Raw genomic sequence first — 16,393 nt, forward strand, 5'->3', positions numbered from 1 at the left:
TGACCAGTAAGAGCATGTTGTCACTTGAATAATATCAGAAATTAACCAGACTAGATTTCACCTTTTGTCGACCATGTTTGAATTTTCTGAGTTATACAGGGATTTGCAGATTAACTTTATGAAGGTGTTGCAATATCACTTTCTGTTTAGATAGGAAGGCATAATGTGGAGATGCCGGCATTGGACTGGGGTAAACGCAGCCCCAGTCCAACGCCGGCATCTCCACATCATGACTACCATCGACACCGCAAACTGCCGGCTCCAAGTGGAGAGGATCTCCAAGAAGATCGCGCATATCGACACAGACATTTCTTACTGTGGAAAGGAAGGGCCGTGCAATGACTCCATTATAGGCTATCTTACATAAATGATTTTATATTTGTAAGCAAGAGTTGATGCTGTTAATATGGGTTGCACTGGGAAAACACCTTTTCCAATTGTGATTGACCAAATGTTTTGATCTTTAATTTTGCCTGCCCACTTCCCCCTCCCTGTCTCCAACAGCGGCAGCAGTTACAATAATTACAAGTCAGAGGTTTACAGCATGGAAACAGGCCCTTCAGCCTAACCTGTCCATGCCGCCCTTTTTTTAAAAAAAAACCCTAAGCTAATCCCAATTGCCCGCATTTGGCCCATATCCCTCTATACCTATCGTACCCATGTAACTATCTAAATGCTTTTTCAAAGACAAAATTGTACCTGCCTCTACTACTACCTCTGGCAGCTTGTTCCAGACATTCCCCACTCTCTGTGAAAAAATTGCCCCTGTGGACTCTTTTGTGTATCTCCCCTCTCACCTTAAACCTATGCCCTCTAGTTTTAGACTCCCCTACCTTTGGGAAAAGATACAAAGAACAATACAGCACAGGAACAGGCCCTTCGGCCCTCCAAGCCCGCGCCGCTCCCCGGTCCAGGATTGAATCCTGAATCCAGGATCCCCGCCCAATTTTCCAGCCTATCTACATACCAATATCCTATCCACCGAGCTGTCCCTCACAGCTACGATGCTTTGTTCATTACAACCTATTAACTTACCCCCACCCCCCCCATTCCAGACCATGTGATCTCCAGGGAGAGGCGAAAACCCAGAGTGAAAAACCCCAGGGCCAATATGGGGAAAAAAAATCTGGGAAATTCCTCTCCGACCCCCTGAGGCGATCGAAACGAGTCCAGGAGATCACAATGGCCCCGATCGGAAAATGCTTCCCAACCCTAGTCATTTCCACTTCCACGAACACCATATGAATTCCCTGCCCCCGAGACAGGTTCCCAACTATCCGCAGTCTCACTCTGTACTGGCACCAGCAAGATGATCATAGAATGAAGCCTTGAAACGAGAAACAAAGAACAATTAGCCCGCGCCGCTCCCTGGTCCAAACTAGACCACTCTTTTGTATCCCTCCATTCCCACTCCGTTCATATAGCTGTCTAGATAAGTCTTAAACGTTCCCAGTGTGTCCGCCTCCACCACCTTGCCCGGCAACACATTCCAGGCCCCCACGACCCTCTGTGTAAAATATGTCCTTCTGATATCTGTGTTAAACCTTCCCCCTTTCACCTTGAACCTATGACCCCTCGTGAACGTCACCACCGACCCGGGGAAAAGCTTCCCACCGTTCACCCTATCTATGCCTTTCATAATTTTATACACCTCTATTAAGTCTCCCCTCATCCTCCGTCTTTCCAAGGAGAACAACCCCAGTTTCCCCAATCTCTCCTCATAACCAAGCCCCTCCATACCAGGCAACATCCTGGTAAACCTCCTCTGTACTCTCTCCAAAGCCTCCACGTCCTTCTGGTAGTGTGGCGACCAGAACTGGGCGCAGTATTCCAAATGCGGCCGAACCAACGTTCTATACATCTGCAACATCAGACCCCAACTTTTATACTCTATGCCCCGTCCTATAAAGGCAAGCATGCCATATGCCTTCTTCTCCACCTGTGACGTCACCTTCAAAGATCTGTGGACTTGCACACCCAGGTCCCTCTGCGTCTCTACACCCTTTATGGTTCTTCCATTTATCGTGTAGCTCCTCCCTACATTATTCCCACCAAAATGCATCACTTCGCATTTATCAGGATTGAACTCCATCTGCCATTTCTTTGCCCAAATCTCCAGCCTATCTATATCCTTCTGTAGCCTCTGACAATGTTCCTCACTATCTGCAAGTCCTGCCAGTTTTGTGTCGTCCGCAAACTTACTGATCACCCCAGTTACTCCTCCTTTCAGATCATTTATATAAATCACAAACAGCAGAGGTCCCAATACAGAGCCCTGCGGAACACCACTAGTCACAGGCCTCCAGCCGGAAAAAGACCCTTCCACTACCACCCTCTGTCTTCTATGACCAAGCCAGTTCTCCACCCATCTAGCCACCTCCCCCTTTATCCCATGAGATCCAACCTTTTTCACTAGCCTACCATGAGGGACTTTGTCAAACGCTTTACTAAAGTCCATATAGACAACATCCACGGCCCTTCCTTCGTCAACCATTCTGGTCACTTCTTCAAAAAACACCACAAACTCCAGACGCTTGTTGAATTATACAAAGGAGGGGAGCTATTTTTTAAAAAAGTCAGATTTCAGGATAGAAGCAAAACCCCTGAATGGAAAGGTATCTGTTATTGTGCTGCCTACTTTAATCAACCTCATCTCAATGGCTTTTAGTCTGCTAGATCTTGGACTTGGAACTTGATCTATTACATTTGCAAGGATGTTTGAATACAAGCAGGGGGAGACTGTAATGCAGTGGTATTGTCACTAGACTAGTAATCTAGGGATCCAAGGCAAGATTTGGGGACCTGGTTTCAAATCACATCATGGCAAATGGTGAAATTGGAATTAAAAGCTGACCATGAAGCCATTGTCGATTATCGTAAAAACCCCTTCTAGCTCACCTTCGAGAAGCTAATCTGTCATCCTTACCTGGGCTGTCCTACATGTAGGTGTGGTTGACTCTCAAATGCCCTGTGGAATGGAGGGCAATTAGGGATGGGCAATAAATGCTACCCCAGCCAATGACACCTACATCCCATAAACAATTTGTTTTACATTTTTAAAGATGTTTTTGTGAACCTATGCAAGTTTCTTTTAACTAATGCGTTCCTTTTAAGATCCCTTTTAAAGATAGGTTGCAGGATTACTATTTAAAAAGCATCACAATTATCAAGGATAGGATAAGAGTTAGAATCATAGAATCCCTACAGTCCAAAAGGAGATCATTCGGCCCATTGAGTCTGCACTGACTCTTCGAAAGAGAATCTTACCCAGGCCCAGCTCCACCCTATCCCCATAAACCCACGTATTTACCATGGCCAGTCCACCTAACATGCACATCTTTGGAGTGTGGGATGAAACCGGAGCACCCGGAGGAAACCCACACAGACACAGGGAGAAGTGCAAACTGACCCAAGGCCAGAATTGAACTCGGGTCCCAGGTGCTGAGAGGCAGCAATGCTAACCACGGTGCCATAGTGCTGCCTTCACAGTACAGTGGATCTGGTTCTATTGAAGCTCGAGTTTGAGGATCTCCTTCCTACCGTAGGCCTTGGTTTTCCTCGAAGTTCAGTTTTGTGACTATTAGCAAAATGAATAGCAGACACCAAAAGCAAACAGGCTGAAGCTATAAAACAGGCATCATAAACCAGAACTGTGGAATACCCCCCAGTGCAAATCTAATTTACCACTGTTTCGCAATTCCCAGTGTGGAGCTTGCAAAACTTGAAAGCTACCAATAATCAAACAATAAATTGGCCGTTTGCTTCTGAATTTCAATGGCTGACAGAAAATATTTGGGGAAAAACAGTTTTGATTTGAGTTATCCATTTAAGTTTAAATGGAAAAACTTTGGCTTAGTTTGTGCAGGAAATTTGAACCAACTAGAAAAATGGGCTGAAAAATGGCAAATGGAATTTAAGGCAGACAAGTGTGAGATATTGCACATTGGAAGGACAAACCAAAGTAGAACGTACAGGGTAAATGGTAGGACTCTGAAGAGTGCAGTTGAACAGAGGGATCTGGGAATACAGGTACAGAATTCCCTGAAAGTGACGTCACAGGTGGATAGGGTTGTAAAGAGTGCCTTTGGTACATTGGCCTTTATAAATCGGAGTATCGAGTATAAAAGTTGGAGTGTTATGGTAAGGTTATATAAGGCATTGGTGAGGCCGAATTTGGAGTATTGTGTACAGTTTTGCTCACCTAGTTACAGGAAGGATGTAAATAAGGTTGAAAGAGTGCAGAGAAGGTTCACAAGGATGTTGCCGGGACTTGAGAAGCTGAGTTACAGAGAGAGATTGAATAGGTTGGGACTTTATTCCATGGAGCATAGAAGATTGAGGGGAGATTTGATAGAGGTGTATAAGATTTTGATGGGTATAGATAGAGTGAATGCAATCAGGCTTTTTCCACTGAGGCTAGGGGAGAAAAAAACCAGAGGGCATGGATTAAGGGTGAAAGGAGAAAAGTTTAAAGGGAATATTAAGGGGGGCTTCTTCACGCAGAGAGTGGTGGGAGTGTGGAATGAGCTGCCGGATAAAGTGGTAAATCGCTTTTAACATTTAAGAAAAACTTGGACGGGTTCATGGATGAGAGGGGTGTGGAGGGATATGGTCCAAGTGCAGGTCAGTGGGACTAGGCAAAAAATGGTTTGGCACAGACAAGAAGGGCCAAAAGGCCTGTTTCTGAGCTGTAATTTTCTATGGTTCTAAATGGACCAGCATGAGCGGGTAGCAATCAGATCCAGTGTGACTTAACCGTTTCTCTCCCAGGCCTGACCACCTTCCCAAAGTGTTGTGCCCAGAATTGAACATAGTACTTCACCTGAGGCTGAACCAGTGATTTATCCAGGTGTATCTTAACACCCATGTGCTATGCCTCTATTTATATGCCTATTTGTTTCAACAACTTTTTCAGCTTGTCCCACCAAAGGTTTGTGAATGTGAACCCTGATGTGTCTCTATTCCTATACTCCCTTAAAAATTGCTTCATTTAGTTTGTTAGCACAGATCCACAAAACATTTAATGTGCAATTAGTATCTGTATTACAATAAAATTTTGTTAAATCCCCATTTCATGCCATTCCATCCTTCCCATGCCATCTCTCATGTCACCCCCATCCCATCTCCCATTCCATGCATTCTCCCCTCCCCATCCCCCTACTCTCCCCTCTTGCAGAAAAAGCCTTGTGAGTGATAGTGAGGCTGTTCTGCAGCTGACAGTTGGTTAATTCGATATTTTAAAACTTTATTGTAACATTCAAGTACTTGGTGTACTCGGGTATCACCCAGCAAAAGAAAACCTGCCAACTGACAACCCCCGCCAAATATTCTGTCCAATTTATATTATTTCCCTCTTTTCTGCGTTGAATTTAATCTGCAAAATGTCAACCAATTTCACCAGTTTGTGTGCGCCCTTCCATTTCCTCTCCCATAGTTTCAATTCTGTATAATTTGTCTTGGAACCGACTTTACAGGTTTTATATTGTGTTAATTTGCAGCCCTCTTTGGTGAAATTTTGTACTCCTTGACTCAGGGCTGTTAGCATTGGAGAATGGATTATTTTTCACCCAATGTCAGTATGGGCAGGATATAGTGCCCATTCCCTCCTGTCGCCTTTTTGACCTTTTCCCTCCCAAGTGGCCATTGTTATCGGGTGAGATTTCCAATTTTATGGTTGCACTCTGAACAGGCCTGAGACAGCCCAAACCTATTCTGGGGTGACGGAGTACCCATTCAGTTACTCTGGTTCAGTTTGTTTGGTCATAGCTCCACACTTGTTAATGGGAAGGTGTTGTTTGCTGCCAGAGTAACCAAAGGGATGCAGCTTCCCACAGGTAAGAAATTTATCTTATTTTTAATCAAATCCTATTTAATAAATGTTTAATTTACTCCCAGTATCTTGTACTGGAATATTTTGAATAAATGTATTTCCTCTAGTCCCAAACCACCACTTTTAACAAAAATGTACTGAGATGATTATGAAACCTTATTGCCTAATATAATATCTAGCTTGGGGATTATTGTAATTCTTACAAAAGTTATTGAAAATGTTAATGGACTGTTAGTATTTAACTAATGCAGGATGGAATAGAAGTGAGGAGTTGTTGCTTCAGAACAGGGCAATTATGAGGCTATTAGGCAGGAAATTAGAGGCATAAATTGGAAGGAGGTTTTCTCAGGGAAATGTACAGAAGAAATGTGGCCTATTTTCAAGGAAGATTTGTCTGGAGCTCTACACAGCAACGCTCCAATGAGACGGGAGTTATGGTAGGTCACAGGAACCATGGTGCACGAAAGCTGTAACGAATTTAGTCAAGAAGAAAAGAAAAGCCTACAAAAGGTTCTGGGATCTGGGTAATGTTAGAAATCTAGAAGAGTATACGACTAGTAGGAAGGAACTTAAGAGGGAAATTAGAAGAGCAAGAAGGGGTCATGAGAAGGCTTTGGCAGACAGGATAAAGGAAAACCCCAAGGCATTCTACAAGTATGTTAAGAGCAAGAGGATAAGAACAAAGAACAATACAGCACAGGAACAGGCCCTTCGGCCCCCCAAGCCCGCGCCGCTCCCCGGTCCAGGATTGAATCCTGAATCCAGGATCCCCGCCCAATTTTCCAGCCTATCTACATCCTAATATCCTATCCACCGAGCTGTCCCTCACAGCTACGATGCTTTGTTCATTACAACCTATTAACTTACCCCCACCCCCCCATTCCAGACCATGTGATCTCCAGGGAGAGGCGAAAACCCAGAGTGAAAAACCCCAGGGCCAATATGGGGAAAAAAAATCTGGGAAATTCCTCTCCGACCCCCTGAGGCGATCGAAACGAGTCCAGGAGATCACAATGGCCCCGATCGGAAAATGCTTCCCAACCCTAGTCATTTCCACTTCCACGAACACCATATGAATTCCCTGCCCCCGAGACACGTTCCCAACTATCCGCAGTCTCACTCTGTACTGGCACCAGCAAGATGATCATAGAATGAAGCCTTGAAACGAGAAACCAGGAACAATTAGCCCGTGCCGCTCCCTGGTCCAAACTAGACCACTCTTTTGTATCCCTCCATTCCCACTCCGTTCATATAGCTGTCTAGATAAGTCTTAAACGTTCCCAGTGTGTCCGCCTCCACCACCTTGCCCGGCAACACATTCCAGGCCCCCACGACCCTCTGTGTGAAATATGTCCTTCTGATATCTGTGTTAAACCTCCCCCCCTTCACCTTGAACCTATGACCCCTCGTGAACGTCACCACCGACCCGGGGAAAAGCTTCCCACCGTTCACCCTATCTATGCCTTTCATAATTTTATACACCTCTATTAAGTCTCCCCTCATCCTCCGTCTTTCCAAGGAGAACAACCCCAGTTTCCCCAATCTCTCCTCATAACCAAGCCCCTCCATACCAGGCAACATCCTGGTAAACCTCCTCTGTACTCTCTCCAAAGCCTCCACGTCCTTCTGGTAGTGTGGCGACCAGAACTGGACGCAGTATTCCAAATGCGGCCGAACCAACGTTCTATACATCTGCAACATCAGACCCCAACTTTTATACTCTATGCCCCGTCCTATAAAGGCAAGCATGCCATATGCCTTCTTCACCACCTTCTCCACCTGTGACGTCACCTTCAAAGATCTGTGGACTTGCACACCCAGGTCCCTCTGCGTCTCTACACCCTTTATGGTTCTTCCATTTATCGTGTAGCTCCTCCCTACATTATTCCCACCAAAATGCATCACTTCGCATTTATCAGGATTGAACTCCATCTGCCATTTCCTTGCCCAAATTTCCAGCCTATCTATATCCTTCTGTAGCCTCTGACAATGTTCCTCACTATCTGCAAGTCCTGCCAGTTTTGTGTCGTCCGCAAACTTACTGATCACCCCAGTTACTCCTTCTTCCAGATCATTTATATAAATCACAAACAGCATAAGATGTGAAGGAGTAGGACCTTCGGGCGGCACGGTAGCACAGTGGTTAGCACTGCTGCTTTACAGCTCCAGGGTCCCGGGTTCGATTCCCGGCTCGGGTCACTGTCTGTGTGGAGTTTGCATGTTCTCCTCGTGTCTGCGTGGGTTTCCTCCGGGTGCTCCGGTTTCCTCCCACAGTCCAAAGATGTGCGGGTTAGGTTGATTGGCCAGGTTAAAAATTGACCCTTAGAGTCCTGAGATGCATAGGTTAGAGGGATTAGCGGGTAAATATGTGGGGGTAGGGCCTGGGTGGGAATGTGGTCGGTGCAGACTCGATGGGCCGAATGGCCTCCTTCTGCACTGTAGGGTTTCTATGACTTTTCTATGACTTTTCTATGACCTATCAAATGTGACGGTGGGAAAGTCTGTATAGAACCGGTAGAAATGGCAGAGGTACTCAATGAATACTTTGCTTCAGTATTCACAGTGGAAAGGGATCTTGGTCGTTGCAGGGCAGACTTGCAGTGGACTGAGAAGATTGAGTATGTGGACATTAGGAAAGAGGATGTGTTGGAGCTTTTGAAAAGCCTCAAGTTAGATAAATCGCCAGGACTGGATGGGATGTACCCCAGGTTACTGTGGGAGGTGAGGAAAGAGATTGCAGAGCCTCTGGCGATGATCTTTGCGTCATCAATGGAGACTGGAGGGGTTCGGGAGGATTGCGGATGTGGTTCCGTTATTCAAGAAAGGGAGAAGAGATAGCCCGGGAAATTATAAACCGGTGAGTCTAACCTCAGTAGTTGGTAAATTGATGGAGAAGATCCTGAGTGGCAGGATTTATGAACATCTGGAGAGGAATAGTATGATCAGAAATAGCCAGCACGGCTTTGTCCAAGGCAGATCATGCCTTACGAGCCTAATTGAATTTTTTGAAGATGTAACTAGACACATAGACGAGGGAAGAACGGTAGATGTAGTTTATATGGATTTCAGCAAGGTGTTTGATAAGGTGCCCCATGCAAGGCTCATTGAGAAAGTGAAGGGGCATGGGATACAAGGGGACATTGGCTTGTGGATTCAGAACTGGCTTGCCCACAGAAGGCAAAGAGTGGTTGTAGATGGATCTTTTTCAGCATGGAGGTCGGTCACCAGTGGAGTGCCCCAGGGATCTGTTCTGGGACCCTTGCTCTTTGTGATTTTTATAAATGACCTGGATGGTTGGCAAGTTTGCTGATGACACAAAGGTTGGTGGGGTTGTGAATAGTGTAGAGGGATGTCAGCAGTTGCAACGAGACATTGATAAGAACAAGAACAAACAAAGAACAATACAGCACAGGAACAGGCCCTTCGGCCCCCCAAGCCCGCGCCGCTCCCCGGTCCAGGATTGAATCCTGAATCCAGGATCCCCGCCCAATTTTCCAGCCTATCTACATACCAATATCCTATCCACCGAGCTGTCCCTCACAGCTACGATGCTTTGTTCATTACAACCTATTAACTTACCCCCACCCCCCCATTCCAGACCATGTGATCTCCAGGGAGAGGCGAAAACCCAGAGTGAAAAACCCCAGGGCCAATATGGGGGAAAAAATCTGGGAAATTCCTCTCCGACCCCCTGAGGCGATCGAAACGAGTCCAGGAGATCACAATGGCCCCGATCGGAAAATGCTTCCCAACCCTAGTCATTTCCACTTCCACGAACACCATATGAATTCCCTGCCCCCGAGACAGGTTCCCAACTATCCGCAGTCTCACTCTGTACTGGCACCAGCAAGATGATCATAGAATGAAGCCTTGAAATGAGAAACCAGGAACAATTAGCCCGCGCCGCTCCCTGGTCCAAACTAGACCACTCTTTTGTATCCCTCCATTCCCACTCCGTTCATATAGCTGTCTAGATAAGTCTTAAACGTTCCCAGTGTGTCCGCCTCCACCACCTTGCCCGGCAACACATTCCAGGCCCCCACGACCCTCTGTGTGAAATATGTCCTTCTGATATCTGTGTTAAACCTCCCCCCCTTCACCTTGAACCTATGACCCCTCGTGAACGTCACCACCGACCTGGGGAAAAGCTTCCCACCGTTCACCCTATCTATGCCTTTCATAATTTTATACACCTCTATTAAGTCTCCCCTCATCCTCCGTCTTTCCAAGGAGAACAACCCCAGTTTCCCCAATCTCTCCTCATAACCAAGCCCCTCCATACCAGGCAACATCCTGGTAAACCTCCTCTGTACTCTCTCCAAAGCCTCCACGTCCTTCTGGTAGTGTGGTGACCAGAACTGGACGCAGTATTCCAAATGCGGCCGAACCAACGTTCTATACATCTGCAACATCAGACCCCAACTTTTATACTCTATGCCCCGTCCTATAAAGGCAAGCATGCCATATGCCTTCTTCACCACCTTCTCCACCTGTGACGTCACCTTCAAAGATCTGTGGACTTGCACACCCAGGTCCCTCTGCGTCTCTACACCCTTTATGGTTCTTCCATTTATCGTGTAGCTCCTCCCTACATTATTCCCACCAAAATGCATCACTTCGCATTTATCAGGATTGAACTCCATCTGCCATTTCCTTGCCCAAATTTCCAGCCTATCTATATCCTTCTGTAGCCTCTGACAATGTTCCTCACTATCTGCAAGTCCTGCCAGTTTTGTGTCGTCCGCAAACTTACTGATCACCCCAGTTACTCCTTCTTCCAGATCATTTATATAAATCACAAACAGCAGAGGTCCCAATACAGAGCCTTGCGGTACACCACTAGTCACAGGCCTCCAGCCGGAAAAAGACCCTTCCACTACCACCCTCTGTCTTCTATGACCAAGCCAGTTCTCCACCCATCTAGCCACCTCCCCCTTTATCCCATGGGATCCAACCTTTTTCACTAGCCTACCATGAGGGACTTTGTCAAACGCTTTACTAAAGTCCATATAGACAACATCCACGGCCCTTCCTTCGTCAACCATTTTGGTCACTTCTTCAAAAAACACCACCAGGTTCGTGAGGCATGACCTCCCTCTCACAAAACCATGTTGACTATCGTTAATGAGTTTATTCCTTTCTAAATGCGCATACATCCTATCTTTAAGAATCTTCTCCAACAACTTCCCCACCACGGACGTCAAGCTCACCGGCCTATAATTACCCTAAGTTGCAAGATGAGGTGGAGAAGTGGCAGATGGACTTCAACCCAGATAAGTGTGTGGTGGTTCATTTTGACAGGTCGAATAGGATGAAAGAATATAATATTAAGGGTAAGACGCTTGGCAGTGTGGAAGATCAGAAGGACCTTGGGGTCTGGGTTCATAGGACGCTCAAAGCAGCGTCGCAGGTAGAGGCTGTGGTTAAGAAGGTGTATGGAATGCTGGCCTTCATCAATAGAGGAATTGAGTTTAGAAATCGGGAGATAATGCTGCAGCTGTATAGGACCCCACCTGGAGTACTCATTACAGAAAGGGTGCGGAAGCCATAGAAAGGGTGCAGAGGAGATTTACAAGGATGTTGCCTGAATTAGGTGGCATGCCTTATGAGGGTAGGTTGAGAGAGCTAGGTCTTTTCTCCTTGGGTAGGCGAAGGATGAGAGGTGACCTGATAGAGGTGTATAAGATGTTGAGAGGTATTGATAGAGTGGATTCTCAGAGGCTTTTACCCAGGGCTGAAATGGTTGCCACAAGAGGTCACAGGTTTAGGGTGCTGGGGAGTAGGTACAGAGGAGATGTTAGGGGTAAGTTTTTCACTGAGGGTGGTGGGTGCGTGGAATTGGCTGCCAGTAGTGGTGGTGGAGGCGGATTCGATAGGGTATTTTAAGAGACTTTTGGATAAGTTCATGGGAGTTAGTAAGATAGAGGGTTATAGGTAAGCCTAGTAGGTCGGGACATGTTCGGCGCAACTTGTGGGCCGAAGGGCCTGTTTGTGCTGTAGCTTTTCTATGTTCTATAACCTTGTTCAAGCCTGTCTGAAGCACTACATTCAGCTTTTGGGCAGCACATGTCAGGAAAGATGCATCAACCATGGAGGAAAAACAGTACAAATTTATCAGTAACTGTTAGTGTTCAGTACAATTTATGAATTTGGAGTATTCTGATTGAGGTATTTAAAATATTGAAAGAATTCAATAAGTTAAATCCGGATAAACCATTTCCGTTGGTGAGGGAGTCCTGAACAAGAGGGCACAATCTTAAAATTAGAGCCAGAACAATTTAGGAGTGAAATGAGGAAATGGTTCTCCATGTTCTCTCTACAGTGTTGGAGCGCTATCAGCTCGGTAAGGACATAGAGGTGTAATTAATTTTGATTTCCACACAGTGAGGTCCTTTCTGTTGTACAGATCAAAATGGAAATTGGTTGCATAGGACGGTTGTATAGGTCAATTATTTATTGTTACCATCTTTACTGTTTTTCTTATCAGAAAACAAGTACTTTCAACCAAGGCCGAAGCTGAAAAAGATGGTGTGAAGGTTCCAACCACACTGGCTGAATATTGCATCAAGACCAAAGTGCCTTCCAGTGACAACAGTTCAGACTTGCTTTACGATGATTTATATGATGATGATATAGATGAAGAGGAGGAGGAGGAAGAAGATGCTGACTGCTATGATGACGAGGATTCTGGAAATGAGGAGTCGTGACGTACACAGGCCAGAAAGGGAGCAGCACTAACCTAGCAACAGCCCAGCCCAGAACTTGCCACCTGCTGCATCCTGTTGTGTGGGTCTTGAAATGCTCCTTTTTAATGGACCTCTGAACTCCGCAGACTGTCTATGACACCTCCATACTAGACTATAATCCCACTATATATTGTAACTGGATCTGCTCATTTTCTTCAAAAAAAAACAATTGTTCACACCCGATTCTTACACTCTTCCTGCCATGGAAGGCCTATGTAAGCCCAGTAATTTGATTTTGTTGGGGGAGGGGGGGGTTCAGTGGGGATATATGGAGACTTGTAGCACTCAATAGTAAAATGGACTGCCAAGGTTAAGCTGCTCCTGTCACATAGTGTGCACCTCTTGATATTTTTTCTTAAACTATGTGGTGAAATATTCTTTTTTGGGGGAGGGAACATTGGGGAGTGTGTAGCCTACTGCTTTTTGATTCTTAAATATGTTACTATCTAGATTTTCCTTTGGCAGTTTTTACAACCCTTGAGTACACTGCATTCTCTAGCAATTTGCATTTTGAGTTTTTTTTAAATTGTAGTTATAGAAGTTCTATCAGTAGCTGAGCTCGATCAAGTTTTCTTATTTCTTTTTTTTATATAAATTGTGGTGGAAAAGTCCCTGAATTTGGTTTAAAAATGGTCATACCTAATATTAACGCTGACGTTTGCTGGGTCTTAGCTTATTTATTTTTCTGCAGCCGCTGAATTTTTCACTTAAACACGTTTACATGATGTAAAGCAATGGTAATAGATCAGAAAATTATATTAATTAGAGAATTGGAAACCAATACAATGCACTAAATAACATATTTCCAGTCGCGGTTCCTGGAATTTTTCTTTTGGTCTTTTCTGCATTTTTTTTCCCTTTCTTGTAGGAATCGAAAATATTTTGTGTTGTCTCCTGCGCTATCAATTACTTTGTCTTTGCATCTACTAATAAAATGTGAATAAAAATGTTGGTTTTGTTATGAAACACACAGGGTTCTCATTACTCTTCAATGTACTCTTCAGTCAGCCATTTAATAGTGCAGCTTCTCATTCAGAAATTGGATTGTCTTATCAATGGGCAGCTGTGAAGACCTAGCAAACTCGGTGAAAGATTTTTGTTACACAAGGGTATTTAGAGCTATAAAGTTAAGGCAGAGTTCAGTTATAGATCTGCTGTTATCTAAGTCGAGGGTTAGACGCAGGTAGATTCAGAAAGAATGTTTCCCATAGTGGGGGAGTCCAGAACTAGGGGTCATTGTTTGAGGATAAGGGGTAAACGTTTTAGAACTGAGGCGAGGAGAAATTTCTTTACCCAGAGGGTGGTGGAATGCATGGAATTCACTACCACCGAATGTAGTTGAGGCCAAAACGTTGTCTGATTTCACAAAGAAATTAGATAAAGCTCTAGGGGCTAAAGGGGTCAAGGGATATTGGGGGAAGGTGGGATCAGGACATTGAATTTGATGATCAGGCTCGAAGAGCCAAATGGCCCACTCCTGTTTCTACTTTCTATGATTAGTGGAACAAACTCTTGGTGGTGGTGATTGTGGGGGAGGAGTGGGTTGGAAACTGAATGACATTTGCAAACATAGGAACAAGACCATTATAAACTTGCAGAATGAACAAATGGTTGGCAAATTAAGTTCAACACACATAAATATAAGGTAGAAAGAATAGGGAGGTTGCAAGTGTAGGTGGGACAGAGAAAAGGGATGAGTACAAATTACTGAAAGTTGCACCACAGGTTAGTAAGATGATATTTTAAAAAACAAGCAAACCAAGCACTTGGCTTTATTTCTAGAAGGGTAGAACTAAAAAGTAGATAAGTTATGCTAAACTTGTATTGAACCAAGGTTAATGATTATATCATCCTTAAGAGCACTCCAAAGATGTGTGGGTTAGGTGAATTAGCTATGCTAAACTGACCCTAGATCAGGGGGATTAGCAGGGTAAGTATGTGGGGTTACGGGGATAGGGCCTGGGTGGGATTGTGGTCGGTGCAGACTCGATGGGCCGAACAGCTTCCTCCTGCACTGTACGGATTCTATGATACGACATGCAGGGCTGGCCATCATATTATCAAAAGGATGGAGAGGTACTGGAGAAAGTATAGAAAAGATATACAAGGATAAGCCAGCAAAGAGTGAGCATACATATTAGGAAAGTATTGACAAAAGAAAAAATTGAATTATGTTTTAAGAACTGGATGAAACAAGTCAATTCAACAAACTGTCAACTTTTGATAGGAATGAACAGAATGGTCAAACAAATGATATCAAATTAGGAATAAAATAAAGGGTACAGTTTTAAAGGAGGGATGGTGGAGCAGAGGGATCTGGGGACATGTGTGCAAGTTATTAAAAGTGGCAGGGCAATTGAGAAAGTGGCTAATAAGGCATATAAGCTTCTGGACTTTGTAGATAGAGCCATAGAGGACAAAAGCAAGGAATTTATGGTGAGCTGTTATAAACACGATCAGCTTCAACTAAAGAACTAACCAATTCTAGGTACCAGACTTTCGGAAAGATGTGAAGGCTTTAGAAAGGGTGCAGAACAGATTCCTCAGAATGATTTCAGCGATGGGCTTTATTTAAATGGCTACATTGGGGAAGCTGGGGCTATTCTGCCATGAGAAGAGACGTTTTAAGAGGAAATCTGAAAGACATGTTCATAATCACAAGGGACAATGACCAAGTAGATAGGGGAAACAGCTCACTGGGGGCGGAGATCAAGAGCGAGGGAGCATTGATTTAAGGTGAATGGCAAAAGGACCAAAGATGTCTTGAATAAACTATTTTGCTGTCCCAGAGAGAGACAAATTTGTGGCTTTTAAAAGAAAATTGGATAATTATCTAAAGAAAAAAATGTGCAGGGCTTCAGGGAAATGGAACTAGTAGAGTTGTTCTTGCAGAGAGCCAGCAAGTGCACAGTGGGCTGAAAGGCTCGTTGCTGTAAACTATGGTTTTAATATAAAATGTAAGTGAGCAGAATAATGACAGGTGAAATGAAGTGATTATTCAAAAAAGACAACATGTACATATCTGGTGTTGACTAGGACGAGGGGCCATGGGACCAAATTAGTAAAAAGCAAGGTTAGGACTGAAGCTAAAGGGCCGGACTTTTCTGGCCGTTCATGCCAATGGGATTTTCTGGCTAAGTGCCAAATTCTCCGTCTTCACTGGCAGCGGCCAAGGTCTCCATCATTTAACAATACACAGTGGGATTCCAGATATGGTAGAGTTGAAAACCCGAGAATCATTTACAATTCAGTTGGATAGTACAATTACAAAAGGTCATTCCGGATGAGATTGAGTCATATGACTTTCCTCATCCTTAGTTATCCTGATGGACAAAATTATGTAAACTGTCTTCAAATTTTAGATAGAAGCACAGAAGATCATGTTCCTCAAGTCAAAATTGAGCAAATTTTGTATTCTGTGATTTTCGCTCAGGATTCGGTAACACTTTAGGGATCAATGTTGGAAGAAATTGTGAAGAATTATAAGCCTGCAAGGTATCTGGACAAATGGAATACATATAATCCTAAAGGAATGAGTGTGGAGACAGCAAAATATTAAAATAATGCAAATACAGGAACTATCTGAGGATTAGAAATTGAGGCTCATTCAAATGAACCTTCTGAACCTAGAAAGTTGGGACAAGTAACTGTGGGAATAAATGCTGAAGGAATTTCATGGACTCATAGAATGATATAGCACAGAAGGTGGCTAATTTGCCAGTTCCAGCCCTTTAAAAGAGATTTCATCAATTACTCTTTAACCATAGCCCAGTAAAGTTTTCTCCAGTATTTATCCAATTCCCACGTAAAGTTGTTA

General features: G+C 44.3%; 1 protein-coding gene across 1 annotated transcript in view; it reads left to right on the forward strand.

The window, feature by feature from the left end:
* The window catches only part of ube2r2 (ubiquitin-conjugating enzyme E2R 2), a 156,808-nt gene extending 143,266 nt beyond the window's left edge, over nucleotides 1–13,542 (forward strand). The window contains exon 5 of the mRNA XM_078221185.1: nucleotides 12,318–13,542. Within this exon, the coding sequence (XP_078077311.1) occupies nucleotides 12,318–12,537 (220 nt within the window). The 3' untranslated portion in view covers nucleotides 12,538–13,542. The remainder of the gene's footprint in view (nucleotides 1–12,317) is intronic.
* Nucleotides 13,543–16,393: the final 2,851 nt, after the last annotated feature.

The sequence above is a fragment of the Mustelus asterias genome, chromosome 1 (genome assembly GCF_964213995.1).
Source record: "Mustelus asterias chromosome 1, sMusAst1.hap1.1, whole genome shotgun sequence".
NCBI lineage: Eukaryota > Metazoa > Chordata > Chondrichthyes > Carcharhiniformes > Triakidae > Mustelus > Mustelus asterias.